Source organism: Zeugodacus cucurbitae, chromosome 5 (assembly GCF_028554725.1).
Source record: "Zeugodacus cucurbitae isolate PBARC_wt_2022May chromosome 5, idZeuCucr1.2, whole genome shotgun sequence".
In the NCBI taxonomy this organism is placed as follows: Eukaryota; Metazoa; Arthropoda; class Insecta; order Diptera; family Tephritidae; genus Zeugodacus; species Zeugodacus cucurbitae.
This window is the reverse complement of record NC_071670.1, coordinates 3,510,866-3,528,189: the sequence shown is the minus strand read 5'-3', so window position 1 is coordinate 3,528,189 and position 17,324 is coordinate 3,510,866. Positions and strand designations below refer to the sequence as shown.

The following is a 17,324-nucleotide window of genomic DNA, read 5'->3' as shown; positions in this document are numbered from 1 at the left end:
TCTTAAAGTTTATTAGTATGACTTTTATATAGTATTTTGTATTGTTTAGTAGATTTGTCATTACTTATTAAGCTCAAAACGTTAATTAATTTCATTATTTGTTATTATTATCTTAAATAATTTATTATTATTATCTTAAATATTTTATTATTATTATCTTATTTATTATTATTTTAGTTTATTAGTTTAGTTTTTTACGCATTTATTTTTTTTAAGGTTTTGCTTTTTTTAACATTATGCAAATAAATAAATTTTTATCACTTGACGACCAAATGCAACTCTGTCTTACTTCAAATTGGTTGTGTTTTGAATGTTTTTGTTATCATGTTCTGTTTTTATTACATTTCACACTTTACTCGTATTATTTGTAGTTAATAATTTTGTTGAATTAATATTGGAATAATATTCGTTAAACCCATACAAACTATTGTAATGTGCAGTAATGGATACCGAAAGTGAGTTCCATTTCGAGTGTCTTTGTCGTACATGCATGCATGAAGTGCCTGCTGCGAACTCATATGCCGCGTCCTCGAATGAAGCTACGGAACAACACTTACAATCCATCTTTAACACCGTGGCTGAATGTGGTGCAATGCGTATTACAGAACTGTTAGCTAGAACTATGCCACAACTACAATTAAATCTAAGCGAGGAACTGCCGCAGCACATATGCCGTATATGCCTGGAGCAATTGATGAGTGTTTATCGCTTTCAACAGATGTGTTTGCAATCCGAACACCAATTGCGCGAGTGGCTGGCAAAACGTTATACTGATTTGAAGCCTATAACCGAGATTGTTACCGAAACAAAAGTGTTTGCATTACCTGAACCGGTGATAGACACGAATGGCATTGAAATTACAAATGATGGAGTGGCTCAACCAAATACAGATGATCCGCTACAAAACATTACTGAAATAATTAAAATAAGTAAAGATGACTCGAATAATATAAGTGTGTATCTGAAAAGAGAGTTAAGCGATGATGAAATATGTACGCCGACTTATGCAGAAGCCACAGCATTAACCGAGCAACTTCTTGCAACGCAAATCAAAGTTGAAAATGAAACGTCAATAGCTGCAGCAGAAACCACAACCAGCGATGAAGTTTCAAGTCATGAAGATATCGAGGATAGTGACGGGGATAAGTTGACCGTAAATGCTTTACACAAAGCTCCTGTCAAAGACGATATTTCCAAAGATCCGTATGTATTATCGAGCAGCTCTGTAGCATAGTGTTTTTAATGTTTTTATATACATAGGTCAACTCAGCATACCTGCACACGTTGTAGTAAAACTTTCGCTACACGTCGCTACTTGTTAAGACATTTTAGACGTCATAAAAACTCGGATGAACAAATTAATACAACCACAACAACAGAAAAAAATACGCAGAGTTTAAGTTTAAAATGCGATCTCTGTGGGGCACACTTCAGAAAGGCTGAAACCTTACAGAAACATAAGGAAACACACAATGAGAAAACGGAAGAATTAAATACATTGTCCGCACCGTGCTTTGAGTGCGATTTATGTGATATGAAATATTGCACGCAACGCACATTAACAAGGCATAAACGACAGCAACATAGTGGCGAAAATTCGGAGGCGATACCCAAGCCACATTCTTGTGAACTTTGCAACAAGAGTAAAATATCATTTTTATATGCATGTTATAGCGTTCAATACAATTAATGATTGTCTACAGGTTTCCAACAATCGGGCACACTGAAAGATCACATGCGTACACACACAGGGGAGCAGCCATATTTGTGTTCTGAGTGTGGGAAGGCATTTAATAGCTCCAGGTTTGTTTATTTATTTGCATACATTTAAATGCCGCAGTTTTTAATTCACTTTGTTTTCCAGCAATTTGAAACAGCATTTATTACGACACACTGGTGTTAAGCGTTACGAGTGCCCTGACTGTCCGAAGAAATTCCCTTGCCTCAGCGATTTAGCTTCACACAAAGCAGTGCATCAACAGATCAAGCCACATGTTTGTGATATCTGCGGCAATGGATTTGGCAAGCGTTATCAGTTAAAGAAGCATAAAATGTATCATAATGGTGAAAAGCCACACAAATGTGAATATTGTGAAATGCGGTCAGTTACGAGTACTAAAATCTGGTGTATAAACTTTTTTTTTAACATTCAATCATTCTATTACCAATACAGATTTGTCTGCATGGATCACCAGCGTCGTCACATGCGTACACACACGGGAGAAAAGCCATACAAATGTAAATACTGTGAACGCGCCTTTGCTCAGAGCAATGATCTAATTAAGCATTTGCGCACGCACCTCGGTGAAAATGTTTATAGATGTGAATTGTGTCCAAGCGCCTTTCGTTTAGCAACTGAGTTGCGTATACACTTTGCCGACCACAAGAATGACGATGAGGCGACGCGGGCACGAAATTTGCAAGCGCTTGCCGAAGCGGAGGATAAAATGCGTTTGAGTATGACGACGAAAAGTCGACTGCAGCCGCAAGATGTGGCAACGTAGAAATAAGCAATGCTGCTGTTGCATCAAAATCATGGTTTAGGAGTCAACTGATTTAGCTGACACTTTCATAAGCAATGGTAGAAATTAAACATAGCAAGCAACTTTGTGTGGATCCATTGATAAGGTACTTAAAAAGATTTTTACTTAGTTGGTTATTGCGAAATTTTTTTTTATGAGAAAAACGATTTGCATACATTTAGAGAATGTATATTTGTACAAACTAGTCTAGATATTATAATAATAAATTAAAAGAGATAATGCTTAAGTTAGCGCATTATAAAATTAAAGTAAAAGAAAATACTTAAACACATTTCTTTATATAATTTTATTAACTCTAGCATTAAGTTAGCAATACCAATATATTACTGTTTCGTACTCTTTCGTACGTGATTCACTTTACTTTTTCCACAACTTTCTTCGTTATGCCGTTGCGCGTTTATCTGACAAGTTGATCCAATCAGGCACACGATCAGTCTTCACATAAGCCTCCTTTGTAAGCGAGTGCGTTTGTATGAGATCCGTGCCGCCACAAAGTGAGCCACCCAGCCAGGCTGTGAAATTCTCGCGACCAATTGTTTTATGAAATTTGAATTTTATATCGCCACACAATTTCTTCTTATACTCATCATCTTTTTCCGCTAAATACTGCATTTCGGCTCTCAGTCGTGACAGCAGACCCATAATAATTGCGCTACCACCCACAACAAAAATACTTTCGATTAATGCGCGCCGTACATCCACTGGACAACTGAGTATAGCGCGTAATATTAAATGTGGTAGACTATCACGATCGTTATTTTCTTCGAACATTATTTCAAAAACGGTTTCACGTACAATGCCCGGTATTGTAATGATCTCTTCGCCATTAATTAGATACTCCAGGCTGGGTGGTGCAACCGGTGGTTCGCCTTTGCGGTATGCCTTTGCACGTTCAAAATTTGTCACAAAACATGTACGCACTTTAATATCTTCTAAAATTGATTCGGTTAGATGCTTCTCATTAACGCCTGCTTCCAAAAGCTGTCGTTTAATTTCCGCATGTATGGCGCGTCCACCATACGCTTGATCTTGAAATGCTTGCAGTATTTGTACGCGTGAATAAATAGGCATCACAGTTGTCTCGGTATAGCCAATGTCGACCACAATACCGGTTGGGACAGCAAGCGTAGCTAATGCAGCCATATGTAAAGGCACAAACATGATGGAGGATACCTCAAAGTGTCGGAAAAGTACACGCGCAAGTGTCTCGCGTATTATTGTTTGACCGAGTACATTCTCGACGATTACGATTTTACGTTCCTTTGGTATGACCAACAAATGCCTGGAGTTGTGTTGACATTAACATTAGAAACAAAACGAAATTATTGAGTATGTGGCTTACTTACTTGAAAAATATCATTTGCAAAAAGTCTACAAATTGATCATATAAATCAGTATTGTTTTCATAATCCAGCAAAGCTTTAGTTTTTCCATTGCTAGATAGTATGACCTCTGATGGTATAATTTTACGTGGATAAGCTTCTGCTGCAAAGCCCAGCCTGGCAGAGAAGAAAAATGACGTCACTTATATTTTACAATGAAGCATGTAATTACATACTTTGTGTAGGCGGTCCCTATGTCCAAGACTACGGGTGGCTTCTCCTGCATCACAGTTTCGTACAGCGGCATTGTTTTGTTTCAATCCTGACGCAGAGTAACAAAATCACTATACAAGAAGTTGGTCATCAAAGAAAAGTGTATTATTAATAATGTTGCTATTCACAATGAAACCGAAAACCTTCCAGTGTTTGTTAAAAGATATTATGTGGACAAATAATGCTTTTTAACTAAAACGCTTCTAAAAGTGATTTTATGTTATATTTCATCATACAATTGAATATTAATTAATTTTACATTGTCTTCTAAATTTATGTTTTAAATTTGTATGTGACTATTAAAACAATTGTGAATAGCTGTTGAGCAGCTGATATTTGACAAGTTTGTTATATCTCACAATTGACATATTTTGGAAGTCGCGCTACCCAATAACAAGTAAATCTATAATTTTTGGTAGTTTATGTGAGAAAACGAAAATAAGTTTCTGAAATACTTAACAAAATGGATTTCGTTAAGTTCGAAAGTGCAAGAGAAAAGGAGCGTTTACGTCAACAGCTTCGGGAGGCGCGAGATCAAATGCTTGATCAGGTAAGTATTCACATACATACGTGTTTTGCTTCAAATATTTGCAATGCTATATATTTGTTATTTTCCAAAAGGCAAAGTCGCGACGGGAACAAAGGCTTAAACGTGAAGCCGCACAAGAATTGCGTGGCGAAAGCAATTGGATGTTGCCCACAGTAGCCGCAAAAATTGACAAACTTGGTAAGAAAGCTACTGAATCAAAGAGATCAAAGAAGAAAAAGGAAAAGGCTAAAGCAAAGAAGTCCAAGAAAAAAGGAAAACATGGTAAGAAAAGTAAAAGGTATTCATCTTCTGAGTCCGATCCAGACACTTCAGAGATAGACAGCGAGGATAGCTCGTCTGATGGCGAACCAAGCAGTTCTTCTAAAAAGAAGAAAAGGAAGAAGAAGAAAAAGGAATATTCATCTTCAGGTTCAGATTCTTGGGATATGCCAAGTGATGATAGTTCTTCGGATGACGAAAAAAAGAAATCATCTAAATCAAATGTGAAAAAGAAAAAAGGCAGGAAAAGTTCATCATCATCGCCTTCGGACTCCGATTCGTCTACAACTGACAGTAGCAATTCATCTGAAGAAGATGCAGCCAAAAAGTTAAAACGAGAACTTAAACGAAAACTTAGTGAAGATGAAAAAAATAAAAAATTGGCTAACAAAAAAAGAGCCCAAGCTGATAGTGATAGCGATAGCGATGATCTGGAAAAATGGGTAGAAAAGCCGCCACCAACTACTACTTCTACAGTACCAGTGGCGCGAGATAGCTGGATGACTGATCCATTACTATTGAAAACATTCAGTAAGGAGAGAAAAGACAACACATCCACTGAAAAACAAAACTATGAATCTTACGATCCGGCTAAGAGTACACGCGAACTAAATCCATATTGGAAGACCACGGGCACGGGCTTACCGGGTTTTAAAAAACCGAACGAGGACAATGATGACGATAGTGACGATGAACGGCTAGCAAAGACATTCGCATCAACTTCAAATAAAGCTAGCGGTAGTGGTGTATCGCGTAGCTGGCAAAAACGAACAGACGATTTACTATGTGACAAAAAAGGTTCGGCAAACATGTCCATTTACAGCTCTGAAAGCAGTGGTGATGAAGAATTGGTACCAGAAAAGCCAACCTCGACTGGTAAATTTTTAACCGACCAACAAATGAATGAACTGGGCGCGAAATTATTGAAAGCAGAAATTATGGGTAATGACGATTTGGCGGCAGAATTGAAGCTACAGTTAGAAAATGCACGGAAGGACCGTGCCGCCTTTAAAGACCAAAAACTTTTACAACCCACAACGCATAACAGTAAAATACGAAAACGCAATGAAGATGAGCATGTACTGCTTACGCGCACAGACGAACGTGGTAACACACGACCACTGTCACAAGCTTCGCGAACTGTGGATGAACGTGAACTATATGGAGGACGTAATGCACGCAAAAAGCAAAAACGCCTTGAAACACATAAGGATGGCGAACGCATGCGGTATTTCCCAGACGATGACAAATACGATATTAAACAAATGGTAAGAACGGCTCATTTTATGAATAACATTATTTTTTTTAATGCTTTATAATTTGAACAGTTTGAACGTGAGAAATATACCAGTGCCAGTGATGCCAATCTGGAGTTTGCAAAAATTGCAGGAAAACACAAAAATCCCAATGATGATTTAGATGATATATTCGCCGATGAAGTGCGCAAGGATGTATCACAGTCATCCACAGATCGCAGAGAAATGCAGCGTGCTATTACGGAGCATGAACGCCTTAGCGCACAACTTGATAACTGCAGATATTGTTTCGATTCACCAAAAATGGATAAAAGCCTAATGGTATCTATGGGTGAACAAGTATATCTCGCTTTGCCATGGCATATAGGCATGCAATCGGGACACTGTACAATCAGCACAACGCAGCATGTAAGTTGCTGCACGCAGTTGGATGAAGATACTTGGTCCGAAGTGAACGATTTTCGCAAGGCACTCACGCGTATGTTTGCGGCACAGAAAAAGGATGTGGTTTTCTTTGAAATCGCAACACGTCTATCAAGACGTCCGCATCTTAGTATACACTGTGTACCCATACCGGATGAACAGTCGGAAATGGCACCATTTTACTTCAAAAAAGCTGTCGAAGAGTCGGAGCTCGAATGGAGTGTAAATAAGCAGCTGGTAACGTTGAGCGGCCGTGACGGTAAAGGTTTACGAAACTGTATACCCAAAGGATTGCCTTACTTTTGGGTTAATTTCGGTATGGACACGGGATTTGCCCATGTTATTGAGGATGAAGATCGCTTTCCACAAAATTTCGCTTTGGTGATATAATATTACTGAATTACTAAATCCATTTATTAATTTTTGTTTCGTTTTCAGGAAATTATCGGTGGTATGTTAGAGTTGGACCCGAAGAAATGGCGCAAACCTCAAAAGGAGCAAAATAGTATCGCTAAAGTTAAAATGTTTGCCGATTGGTGGAAAAAATACGATTGTACTAAGTAAATTCAAAATACATTAAAATTCATATATATAGATAAAACTATATATATTTCAATAAGTTTAAATTATGGCAAGAATAATAAATGTTTTAAATAATAAGTTTATAGAAGTTTGAATTTATTTAAATATATTGACCATTCACAGTAATTTACATGCGTTAAATGGCAACACCTTTTTGGTAACTGTCAAAAATAGCTGTCGTGTAGTAAAAGCAGCTAACTTAACTATATAAGTCCTTTCTTCCGGTTCACTTTGTCACGCAAGGTAATGTTACTGTCAACTTGCGAGAAAATTATTTTATTTTTTCAATTTTTTCCAAATTTGAATGCAATTCCTCAAAGAAAACTTTAGCTCTGGCTTTCCCGCATATGTGTACATTAATTTAGTGTGATTGTGTTGCCAATCTATATATAAAATGTGAAGTTTTGAAGAGGAATGTGCCGTCGTTTGGCGTCGTGTTAGCAATTATATATGCAACGTGATTACCATCAACTAATTGTAAAATGTGTTGTCTTTTTCAATAGATGCCCGGCGTTACAGTAAAGGATATTGATCAACACTCCGTTGTTAAGGCTGTAGCCGTCTTCTTGAAGAAGTAAGTTTTGCAATTTCAATGCTAACAATAAATATACTAACCTCAATTTGTATGTTTTGTTCCAACCGATAGGACTGGCAAATTGAAGGTGCCCGATCAAATGGACATCATCAAGACCGCTAAATTCAAGGAATTGGCACCATCTGACCCTGACTGGTTCTACATTCGTTGCGCATCGATCTTGCGTCATTTGTACCATCGCAGTCCAGCTGGTGTTGGTTCCATCACAAAAATCTACGGTGGCCGTAAACGCAATGGTGTGCACCCATCACACTTCTGCCGCGCCGCTGACGGTGCTGCACGCAAGGCTTTGCAATCCTTGGAACATGCCCGCCTTATCGAGAAGCACCCCGATGGTGGTCGTAGACTGACACCTATTGGTCAACGTGATTTGGATCGTATTGCAAACCAAATCGTGAGCAAACAACGTGATGCAGCGAAACTGTCCGGACCAATTGTCATTTCCAAGTAATTTAATAAGAAAAATGCGCAAAATAGAGGGTAAAAATATGTGGTTTGTGCAAAGTTGTCATGCCGCTTTAATTTAGCAAAAACCTTTGTTTACGTGAATAAAAACCTAAAAAAAATACAAATATTTACGTTTTATAATTTCCATTAGTGCAAAGCAATACGAATAAGTTTTGATAGTGGCACATGTAATGAGATTAGCTGACCATTTTTTGAGGAGAGTGGAACATTAAATGTTGAGAATTTTTTTGAGTATTGTGATTATCCAAAAGCAATTGATTGCAACATTAACTAAGTTTCCATCGGAAATTATTGAAATTGAGTTCGGTTACACTTTTATTTAAAACGGTACGGAATCGCTTTTTAAAAACTGAATATTATTTCCTCTCAGTACTTTCTCACAAGCTATGAACCTGAATGTAGTCAGCAGTTTCTTCTATAGTTCCCATCCTGTGTAGTTCCTATTATTCACATTAAAACGGTTTAAATATTTTCTTTCACTTTTATTTGTTATATATATAAACTAAGACGGGGAATGACACAGTTCTACCATCATGCTATACTCGATCCAGCGCTTCTACCATAACAATGCTGTTACCTCGAATTACCTAAGTTAATAAAATTTTTAATAAAACGCTTGCAACATAAGTTGTTTTCTTCATTAACTTACCACCATGCCAATGTTATTGCGCGTACTATCTTTGCACTCTTCCACCGTTTCGTCGAGTACTACATTCATGAAGGGATCGAATCCACGCAAAATCCCTGCCACAGACCGGCCACCATTCAGTTTTAGCAACATACGTTTATCCATATATCTTTAGCGGCAAACATGTAATGAATAAGAACTGTTAAAACAAAAACAAACTTTTAATATTATTATAACTCACTTTTTCAACTCTGGAGGATGTGCTTTGGACATTTTGCAAGTTATTTGAGACTTTAAACTAAATAAAACTTAATTTTTTCCGCAAATCGTTGAAGAACGTAGCAATGGCGACAAAAATATGCTCAAATTCATAACTTAGTGTTGCCATATTATCACGTTTAACAAAGCATGGTTTCTATAGAAACCGAATAATTATAATTTTTACTATAGTGCAATATAAAACAGAGTAAAACTTATTTATTTGATAATTAATTAGTTGTATACATATATATTTAATTTTTACGTTTATAAATTAACCGATTTAAAATTATTTAATAATAATTCCATTATAACTTTTAAAATTTCAACATGTTGAACATACCCAATTGTTTGACATACTGTGTTTGGCACTGAACGCGCACTGCTTTAGAGCGCCAAAATTTTGTTGAGCTGTTATTTATTTACGTTTTAGTTTTGTGCATTATGTTTTAATGTTTTAATTATATATTTTTGTTTTACTTAATCCAATGGATTTTGAATTGTTTAATTTGGATGAAGACGATGATTTATTAAGCACAGCATGCATAGAAGCAACTCAAGATCATCTAACGGCACCGCAGCAAACACAAGCATTTGTTGGTGTCTGTGATGAAGCGGTCTTGCCTGAACTGCAATGTAACGGTGAGGATACGACACATGCTCAATTAGCTAGTGATGGATTTGTGAAAAGTGGATTTATGTTGACGCGACCAGAATATTACTGGCGTGATGCAAGTGAAGCGCTGACGCTTACAGAACTTGAATTTGGTGTAAAGCAGCTGTATGGACACAATAATGTGCAATATCTCATTGGCACAGCTTGGTAAGCATCAAACATTTATGAAGACACCTCCGCTAAATATAAGATTTGCATTTTGCGTTCCAGCATGCATATCCAACATCTGTGGGCTAGCGTACGACAGCCACTTAACACAAATGACGCATATAACTACCACAAACGCAGGAAAGAAGTGACGCATTTGTTTTATTGGATACTGCAGCACACAACCGACGAACAGTGGCCATTGTTGCGCCCCAGCTTGGAGAGCATACGTCGTCTAATTAATTGCACAACTGAAGCAGACACCTGGAAGTTAATATATTTTGCAAATAGTTGTAAAGGAAATGATTGCAATGCTGCCGCCTACCACATGTTGCATGGTGTGCTCGAGTGGAAGCTGTTGGATTTGTGTATACTTTACAGATTCGAAATTTGTGCGCCTACAACAATGTTGGATAGCAATACAAAGCCCAACAGCGCCTTCTTGAGTCAATTGACACTATACTTGGAGGATTTAGTGACGTGCTCATTGTATTTGTATGTGAAAAAGCGACCAGTTGAGTTGCTATATGCTTCGCCCTTTCCATGTACATGCATAAAGGAGTGCTGGTTGTATATACAACTCGCATTGCAGAAGTGGTCATTGACTGCACTTGCGGTGGGTGTTGAGCAACTTACCTTTTGGCAACTATTTAATGAAACAATGGCAAAATTAAAAACCAAATTGGGTGAGTTGGAGCATTTATTTGTAACACTTGTTTATTACATATCTTGCATTTAAACTGTATGTTTTACGCTAGATAAATTTGCTTTAACCACATTATCATTGGCTGAATTCACAAATTGGCTGCTACATGCGCTCGTGCGGCTGTTTGGTTATCGCTCTAATGGGCAGTTTGTAGGTCCAAGGCATGAGCGCGCTGTGGCTGAAACGGCGGAGAATTTGGACGCGCTGGAGCAATGTACACAACAGTTCCTCAATGGTAATCCCAGCGAAGAGCAGACACGCGTTTATATTTGCCTAATAATGCCTACGCTGTTGCATTGGTGGCGTCCACGCGTCACAATACCAATTCTTTTGTGGGAGCATTTCCACAAGCGTCTAAATACTACATTCTATGCTGCCGGTTCGGCACCAAGTAATTTGGCTGTCGCTTGTGCCAGCGGCAAGGCATATGTGGCGCGTTATCGCGCGCTATTGCAGCAAGAAGAATTTACACCTGATGCCAATTTGAGTAGTTACACGCTGTTCACGTTATTGCTGGGCAAGAATCTAATGCGCTTGCTGGAAAACGCAGCGACGCGTCATCAGGCGCAAAAACTGCTCGGCCGCATTTATACCAAATTCAGCGCGCAAAAGTTTCTCGCGCTAAATGAAATGGGCATACACCATCTGATTGAGTTATTCCTGGCGCTAGCGCTTTGTGGTGATTTCGCAGAGCTTGCGCCGAAGCTGAGCGCGAAATTGCTATCCATCGCATTGGATAAAATACCTGCTGGACGTCAAATTGCAGTAACTAAAGGTCATATGGCGCTGTTGATACTCTATGCTGAGCAGCGCTGTGAAATTGGCGAATATGTGATGAAACTGTTGCAACAGCTCGCTGCTATTAATAACGATTTGGGCGTTTCGAAAGTGCTGGCAGATGGTTTGTTGGAGATTTTCATGCATGCCGACGATTTTCGACGCGGCGAACACTTGCTCATAGAGGCGTGGCTGCCGAATTATCTGCAAACCTGCACGCCGGTGGAACAAGAACGCAGCTTGGAGGCCTTACATCTGATATTCGGCAAATTGCAGCGCAACGAAGCGCTAATCGAGTCGAACGCGGCGCTCTTCAAAGCGCTCAATGCGCATGTGTTGCCGTTTGTCAAGCAACAATTTGCTTGCGGTTACAGCCAATGGCTGCCGCAGCTCGCCGCAGACTTTTCCACGCACGCCTGCACAGTGCCGGACACGCAGACGTTTCAGAAACTATTCACCTGCTTCATCGACGCGCCGGTTGCATGCAGACAGGCGCTGCCGCAATTTCTCAATAAAGTGTTGCAAACTGAGCGCGCCGCTTTGATTGAGCCGAATGTGGTGATACGTGTGTGGCTGAAGAGTTTGGTGCAGCTGACCGCTGTTAACGAGGATGTGGCGCAATTGACGCGCTATGTGTCGCAGTTGGCGGCATTTCGCATGATGACCGACAATTTGAATCCCGAAGAGCTGCTGCAGGCAAAGGAACCGCTATGTGTGTTCATAGCCGCTGTTGGCAAACATTACGACGCATGTGCGTCGGATCATCAACGGCGTTTTCGCATTGCGGACAATTTGAATGCATATTTACGTAATTTCGACAAATGGCTACAGTCGGACCTAAAGCAGGAAAAGACCGAAGTGGCCTTTCGCTTTTACAGTTTCCTAGCCATAGTTATATACAATTGCGCGCTCATCGTATACACCAAATCGAAGGTGAACTGTTTCTTTCACGTGGTCATGACGCGTTTCGTGCTGCCCACCAATGTGCAGATGGGCAAAGCGCCCGATGGCAAGTTGGCGCAAGTGGTGCACAAAATTTGGCCTGTGCTCGTGCAGGGTATTGGCCGACTCAATTTTAAAGCCGACCCGTATATTAGCAAAACGCTCACCGACCTCATACAAAAGTGGACGCCACATTTCAAAATCTCACCGAACGCCAAAGTGGTCGCACGCCCCTTTGTCAGCTGTCTGCAAAGCGACAACGCTGAATTGTCGCTATTTGTCTTCGAGAAGCTAACCAGCTTGTTCTTGGCCACACAGCGCCGTCAAGCCGATCCGAATGCCTGCCTGGTAGTGACTATCTTCCAAGAAGTGATCGAGTCCATAGACGCCACCGCCGCCACTAACGCCAGTGACGACGTGTTAACGCAACGTTTGGAGACTTTCATGAAAGCCACATCGCTGCTGATGTTGGAGCACATTATGATGGTGGATGAGGTGGTGCCCAGTCGCGCGCTTTTACTGGATCTGTTTAAACGCATCGTCAGCAGCGCGACATATAAGCGCACAGCCGCTTTACAACAACTACTGGCCGAGCACTTGCGTATACTTACCAAAAAGCATCTCGCCTACTACACTTTCTTCTTCTTCGAGCTGTTGCAGCGTTTGGCGCAATTCACACCGGATACGATTTTGCAAATCATGGATTTTCTGCTCGCCGAGTTGCGTGTTGTGGAGCAGAAGCGTGGCGCCGGTGAGGATAATCGCATGAGAGGATGCTTGCAAAAGTTACAACAGACTTTGAAATGTGACAGATAGACAGGGAGGGGGCGAAAGCTCACGAAATGAAGTAAAGTGAAAAGGTTCGTCATTGTGAAACTCAGCTGAAAGCCCTAATTATGTTTTTATGTTAAAATATTTTTAACGTCGATTTAAGTTGTATCTTTTAAGCATAATTATCAGTATTTCTACTATACCAATAGTAGAACTAGAGCTTAGTAAGTGCAAAATTGTTTTGTATGCTGCACACTTAACCTCAATGTTAACCATTTTTTGTTCTTGTTTGTTATAACCCTTTAATTTGAATGTAACTGTAACCATGTATGTAAGATTTTATATTGCATCAAATAGCTGAACCTGCCTGCACCTGCGCTGTCAGAATTGCTGCCGTAAACGTATATATTTCCTGCTCACCAAATAAATGGCTGCAACGAAACGGCTGACTTCTTCAGAATGCGCCCAATGTAGGAGCGCTGCACGTTTTTATTACCTTGGGAGAGCGTCTCCGCCCATTGATTTGTTGGCCACATATAAAGGACTCGGATCGGTCTGCAGAACCAGTAAAACGCTGTGGTGAAAAACCTAGATTGACCTAAGCGCAGCTCTCCCTCACCGCCACTACGCCTCCGTAAGTCATGAGAACTCCAAATCCTGAACGAGACGGGAATTGCTGTTGAAAAGATTCACCTAAAGCGAACTTCCATCTGAGCTACAGAAAGAGGCATCTTCCTAGACGACTGGAAAGCCACATTTGAAGAATGCGTTGAGGGGAAACTTTCACCGCAGACCAAACCCGACGCACCGTATTGGGAACTACATCCTCCGCATTGATTTACTGCTGTTGGTTAGACTACAATAGATCAAAACGGTGCATGGAACAAGGCGAGAATCAGTGGAACGCAATGAAGAAACCTCTACCCCGGTTTCCAAGGAAGATAAAGCATGCCAATGAGTATCGAAGCTCAGCGTTTTGATTTCCGAATGGAGGTTCCACCATGGACGTTTAAATCAACCCCAGCTACTTCAAAGCATTCTTCAAATGGAGCCTTCCAATTAAGGAAAAGGTCTGTGTTATACTAGTGGGATCATATTGCAGTTGATTCCTGCCACGTTTGCGATAAGGAGTTCGAATGACATAAGGAGAATTTAATTTCGCGAAGGGGATTGCATTACTTCTGGGGGAATTGGCCACGGCGTTTTAGTGGTTCCCGCTTTAAAAATGTGGGTATCGTAGCATAACACAGAGCGACCACAGTCCCTATATGTTGCTTCCAAATCAATGCGATGGGTACGCTTTCTCAAAATTATCATAGAGGGGGGGGAGGACGTAGCGAAATTTTCTCTTGTGTTTTCGAAAAAAATGTGTCGTGGGGTCCCCCTTTGTTCTGGGAGCAAAATTTTCTCTCCCTTTGGTTTGTTGGCAATATGTACAGGCATCGGTCGATCTTTGGAAATTTTTGTTGTGCCATTTGGATAATGGAGATCAGTGCAAATCGGTCGAAAAACTTCTAGAGTAGCCAAAACGCCGCGCTTTTCACTGTCGATGAGCACCCTTTCGTCGTCAGAACCTTCTATTCACGACGCGAATGTCGAATTTAAAGGAGCACATAATTCTATGTAGGTATTTCTTTGTGGGATGCCAAAACGGAAATAGCCATATTTAGCATAAAGGGCATCTTCTTAGTCAACTGGAAAGAGAGGTGCAGCATCATTTGTAGAACGTATTGCTGGGTGAAAAAGCTTTACGTCCTCCTGAAATCTGAGCTCAGCCTTTTGATTCATCCCTGGAGGTTCATTCATTCCTGCGTATCATTTGGACATCGTAGTTTATTACAAGCCTACCGCCGGCTCTAGATGTCGTTCTGGCCTTCTTCAAATTGAGCTGCACCTTTTCTTCCAGAAGACGATAATGCCTTTTTATGCTGTGCGGTTGACAGCAGATAGAAGTGATTTACGCTGTGGCATCCCAGTAAAAGATGTCTAAATAGAAGAGCATGGTACTCCTTTGCATTCCAGCCGCGTTCGTGGTAAAATGTTCCGGACGCCAGAAGTTGGACTTCATTCGTTACTGAAGTAAGAGAACTAGCGTTTTGGTTTACATCAAGAGGCTTCCCACTCGTCGTTTTACTGGTCCCCACCATACAACTTGGAGCAGCGTAATTTGGCACAGATCGACCGATGTCTCTACATGTTGCCAGCAAATCAATGGAGAAAAATGCTCCCAGTTGGATAATGTTGTGTGTTGGTGTGTTGGGTGTAGTGTGTTGTGTGATTGAGCCTGACTTGAGTCGTTTAAGATCTGTTCACACCTCATTGCGTCCTTCATATGTTGCAAAAGCTTCTTCGAATCCATATTTTCACACGAACGACTTGACAATCCTGTTCCCGATCCTTGTAGTGTGTACTGAGAACTTTCTTGGAATTCAGTTGCTGATGGTTGGTGAAATATATACGTTTACGGCATCAAAGTTAGCTGCGGTTCACTTCAAACTAATGTTATCCAAAATATACGTAAATGTTTCAATTTCGAATTTTCGAACAAGAAAATATGTATGAAATAATGCTTAGTTGGCTTACAATTACATTAGTTAGAGAATGTTTCATCTCATATATGCAAATTTTCAATTTCGAATATAAACTAAAGTTACAAAAAGGATTATTCAATTGTATGTGCTGGCACTTGCACACTTTCGAATTTAAAAAAATGTATAACAAATTAAAAAATTGTAGCTCATTAATGGAAAAATTCAAAATTTAAAGTGTTAAATTTTTTAAACAATCCGAAATTTTCGTCAGATTATGATTTTACAAATATATATATTTTTTTGTTATTTTTCGAAATGCAGCGATACTTTTACTGTTGTTTTTGTCAATTATTGTTTGTTTTTGTGTAGAAATTTGGAAAATATTAAAATTTTTTAACTTCGAATTTTCGAATATAGAAAGTAACAACTATTTTACCGTGCCTGTGTGCTTAAATTTATATGTTAAAATATTTAAGGAAAACGATTATAAGTTTTCAAATAATAAAGCGCATTTTACAAATTTCATTCCTTTTTCTTACTTTCGAACAATACTTTTAATTTTCGAAAACTACTTCATTTACATTTTTACTTCGTTTTTAACCACTTTTGTACCGATTAAATTCTTTTTTCGAGCTTTCTCTAACTTCGAATTTTTGAAAGTGTAATTAAAGTAAAAGTGTGCAAGCAGCACTAATGTAAAATTACTGTTAATTAATTAAAATCAGCATTTAATGCTACAATACTACAAAATCATGCCGAATTGTTACAAAATTTCAACTTTTAAGCATATTTTAGGTTACGCGCATTACAATATCAGGTTTATGTGGCATTGTTTTTAATTTCGAATTTTCGAACGTTGGATGCATTACATTAAACTTAGTACATTCAAATAATTATCAAACATTGATTTAAGTATTTTATGTTGTTTTTACAACAACAAAAATAAAAAATAACATTTTACATATTTTTTTCGCTAACACACTAAAACCTACGTCATGTTTATTCGATGTTTGTATGTAGATATTATATGCATACTTGTTTGTATGTCTATGTATTTCTATATTATATATTTTTTATATTATTATTAGTTATGTATGTAAATGTATATATGTGTACTGTTAAATATATATTATATATATATAAGCAATAATTGATATACAAAATGCACTACGGCATTTAAACGTGTGTGTGTGTGGTGTGCATTCTTAAAGAATACACAAATTTCGAGCGCCGCACATTTATATAATTAATTCTTAACAAATTACAAAAAAAAAATTATAAAATTTTTTTTGCAATAAAAATGAAGCAATTTTTTCACACGAAATAGGAATGTATAAGGTTTTTTATCTTTTTTTTTTTTCTTGTAGTTTTAGGAATGTTGGGTTTTACGTTTTTTTTTTCGTGCATGATTTTTGTGTTTCTGATACATGATATTAGTATTCAATGTATAATTGTTGTTTCTTTGTATACTATATGACATTGTTTTTTTAAGTCACAGTTTTTTAAGGCTTTCAGTTTTGTAGTTGTATTAAAATTAAATTAATTTAAATAAATTCAAAGAATTTTTAGCAATGATAATGTTGCACGAAATAGCGATACTTTGAATAAGCGGCACAAA

The 17,324-nt window shown here is 38.7% G+C and overlaps 6 protein-coding genes across 6 annotated transcripts; 4 read left to right on the top strand and 2 right to left on the bottom strand.

The window, feature by feature from the left end:
* Positions 1-289: 289 nt before the first annotated feature.
* On the top strand, positions 290-2,504 carry LOC105208661 (zinc finger protein 678). Its single transcript, XM_011178640.3, has 5 exons — positions 290-1,203; positions 1,261-1,643; positions 1,704-1,803; positions 1,865-2,101; positions 2,174-2,504. Exons 1-5 carry the CDS (start codon positions 443-445, stop codon positions 2,502-2,504), a joined length of 1,812 nt encoding a protein of 603 aa, XP_011176942.1. The 5' UTR covers positions 290-442.
* A 395-nt stretch (positions 2,505-2,899) lies between these two features.
* Positions 2,900-4,262, bottom strand: LOC105208662 (actin-related protein 10). The gene is made up of 3 exons (XM_011178641.3): positions 4,102-4,262; positions 3,890-4,042; positions 2,900-3,825 (listed from the first exon to the last, which is right to left on the bottom strand). The coding sequence occupies exons 1-3, from the start codon at positions 4,170-4,172 to the stop codon at positions 2,925-2,927; spliced, it is 1,125 nt and encodes a 374-aa protein (XP_011176943.2). The 5' UTR covers positions 4,173-4,262; the 3' UTR covers positions 2,900-2,924.
* Positions 4,263-4,489: 227 nt separating this feature from the next.
* LOC105208663 (CWF19-like protein 2 homolog) lies at positions 4,490-7,279 on the top strand. The gene is made up of 4 exons (XM_011178643.3): positions 4,490-4,688; positions 4,760-6,214; positions 6,275-7,006; positions 7,064-7,279. The coding sequence occupies exons 1-4, from the start codon at positions 4,602-4,604 to the stop codon at positions 7,187-7,189; spliced, it is 2,400 nt and encodes a 799-aa protein (XP_011176945.2). The 5' UTR covers positions 4,490-4,601; the 3' UTR covers positions 7,190-7,279.
* Positions 7,280-7,362: 83 nt separating this feature from the next.
* Positions 7,363-8,374, top strand: LOC105208664 (40S ribosomal protein S19a). Its single transcript, XM_011178644.3, has 3 exons — positions 7,363-7,450; positions 7,711-7,781; positions 7,854-8,374. The coding sequence occupies exons 2-3, from the start codon at positions 7,711-7,713 to the stop codon at positions 8,251-8,253; spliced, it is 471 nt and encodes a 156-aa protein (XP_011176946.1). The 5' UTR covers positions 7,363-7,450; the 3' UTR covers positions 8,254-8,374.
* Positions 8,375-8,737: 363 nt separating this feature from the next.
* LOC105208665 (probable small nuclear ribonucleoprotein G) lies at positions 8,738-9,299 on the bottom strand. The gene is made up of 3 exons (XM_011178645.3): positions 9,140-9,299; positions 8,920-9,067; positions 8,738-8,857 (listed from the first exon to the last, which is right to left on the bottom strand). Exons 1-3 carry the CDS (start codon positions 9,169-9,171, stop codon positions 8,807-8,809), a joined length of 231 nt encoding a protein of 76 aa, XP_011176947.1. The 5' UTR covers positions 9,172-9,299; the 3' UTR covers positions 8,738-8,806.
* A 203-nt stretch (positions 9,300-9,502) lies between these two features.
* On the top strand, positions 9,503-13,360 carry LOC105208666 (protein MMS22-like). Its single transcript, XM_011178646.3, has 3 exons — positions 9,503-9,979; positions 10,043-10,665; positions 10,738-13,360. The coding sequence occupies exons 1-3, from the start codon at positions 9,645-9,647 to the stop codon at positions 13,218-13,220; spliced, it is 3,441 nt and encodes a 1,146-aa protein (XP_011176948.2). The 5' UTR covers positions 9,503-9,644; the 3' UTR covers positions 13,221-13,360.
* Positions 13,361-17,324: the final 3,964 nt, after the last annotated feature.

Bases quoted from the DNA above. Each gene is read 5' to 3' on its own strand.
- LOC105208664 (XM_011178644.3), top strand. From the start codon at position 7,711: ATGCCCGGCGTTACAGTAAAGGATATTGATCAACACTCCGTTGTTAAG. The intron at 7,782-7,853 runs GTAAGTTTTGCA...TCCAACCGATAG, and splicing joins GTAGCCGTCTTCTTGAAGAA to GACTGGCAAATTGAAGGTGC.
- LOC105208661 (XM_011178640.3), top strand. From the start codon at position 443: ATGGATACCGAAAGTGAGTTCCATTTCGAGTGTCTTTGTCGTACATGC. The intron at 1,644-1,703 runs GTAAAATATCAT...GATTGTCTACAG, and splicing joins TTGTGAACTTTGCAACAAGA to GTTTCCAACAATCGGGCACA. The intron at 2,102-2,173 runs GTCAGTTACGAG...TTACCAATACAG, and splicing joins TGTGAATATTGTGAAATGCG to ATTTGTCTGCATGGATCACC.
- LOC105208662 (XM_011178641.3), bottom strand. From the start codon at position 4,172: ATGCCGCTGTACGAAACTGTGATGCAGGAGAAGCCACCCGTAGTCTTG. The intron at 4,043-4,101 runs GTATGTAATTAC...CTTCTCTGCCAG, and splicing joins ATAGGGACCGCCTACACAAA to GCTGGGCTTTGCAGCAGAAG. The intron at 3,826-3,889 runs GTAAGTAAGCCA...ACACAACTCCAG, and splicing joins TTGCAAATGATATTTTTCAA to GCATTTGTTGGTCATACCAA.
- LOC105208665 (XM_011178645.3), bottom strand. From the start codon at position 9,171: ATGTCCAAAGCACATCCTCCAGAGTTGAAAAA. The intron at 9,068-9,139 runs GTGAGTTATAAT...TTGCCGCTAAAG, and splicing joins CATCCTCCAGAGTTGAAAAA to ATATATGGATAAACGTATGT. The intron at 8,858-8,919 runs GTAAGTTAATGA...TTATTAACTTAG, and splicing joins GCAATAACATTGGCATGGTG to GTAATTCGAGGTAACAGCAT.
- LOC105208663 (XM_011178643.3), top strand. From the start codon at position 4,602: ATGGATTTCGTTAAGTTCGAAAGTGCAAGAGAAAAGGAGCGTTTACGT. The intron at 6,215-6,274 runs GTAAGAACGGCT...TAATTTGAACAG, and splicing joins AATACGATATTAAACAAATG to TTTGAACGTGAGAAATATAC. The intron at 7,007-7,063 runs GTGATATAATAT...TTTCGTTTTCAG, and splicing joins TTCCACAAAATTTCGCTTTG to GAAATTATCGGTGGTATGTT.
- LOC105208666 (XM_011178646.3), top strand. From the start codon at position 9,645: ATGGATTTTGAATTGTTTAATTTGGATGAAGACGATGATTTATTAAGC. The intron at 9,980-10,042 runs GTAAGCATCAAA...TTTGCGTTCCAG, and splicing joins TATCTCATTGGCACAGCTTG to CATGCATATCCAACATCTGT. The intron at 10,666-10,737 runs GTGAGTTGGAGC...GTTTTACGCTAG, and splicing joins AAAATTAAAAACCAAATTGG to ATAAATTTGCTTTAACCACA.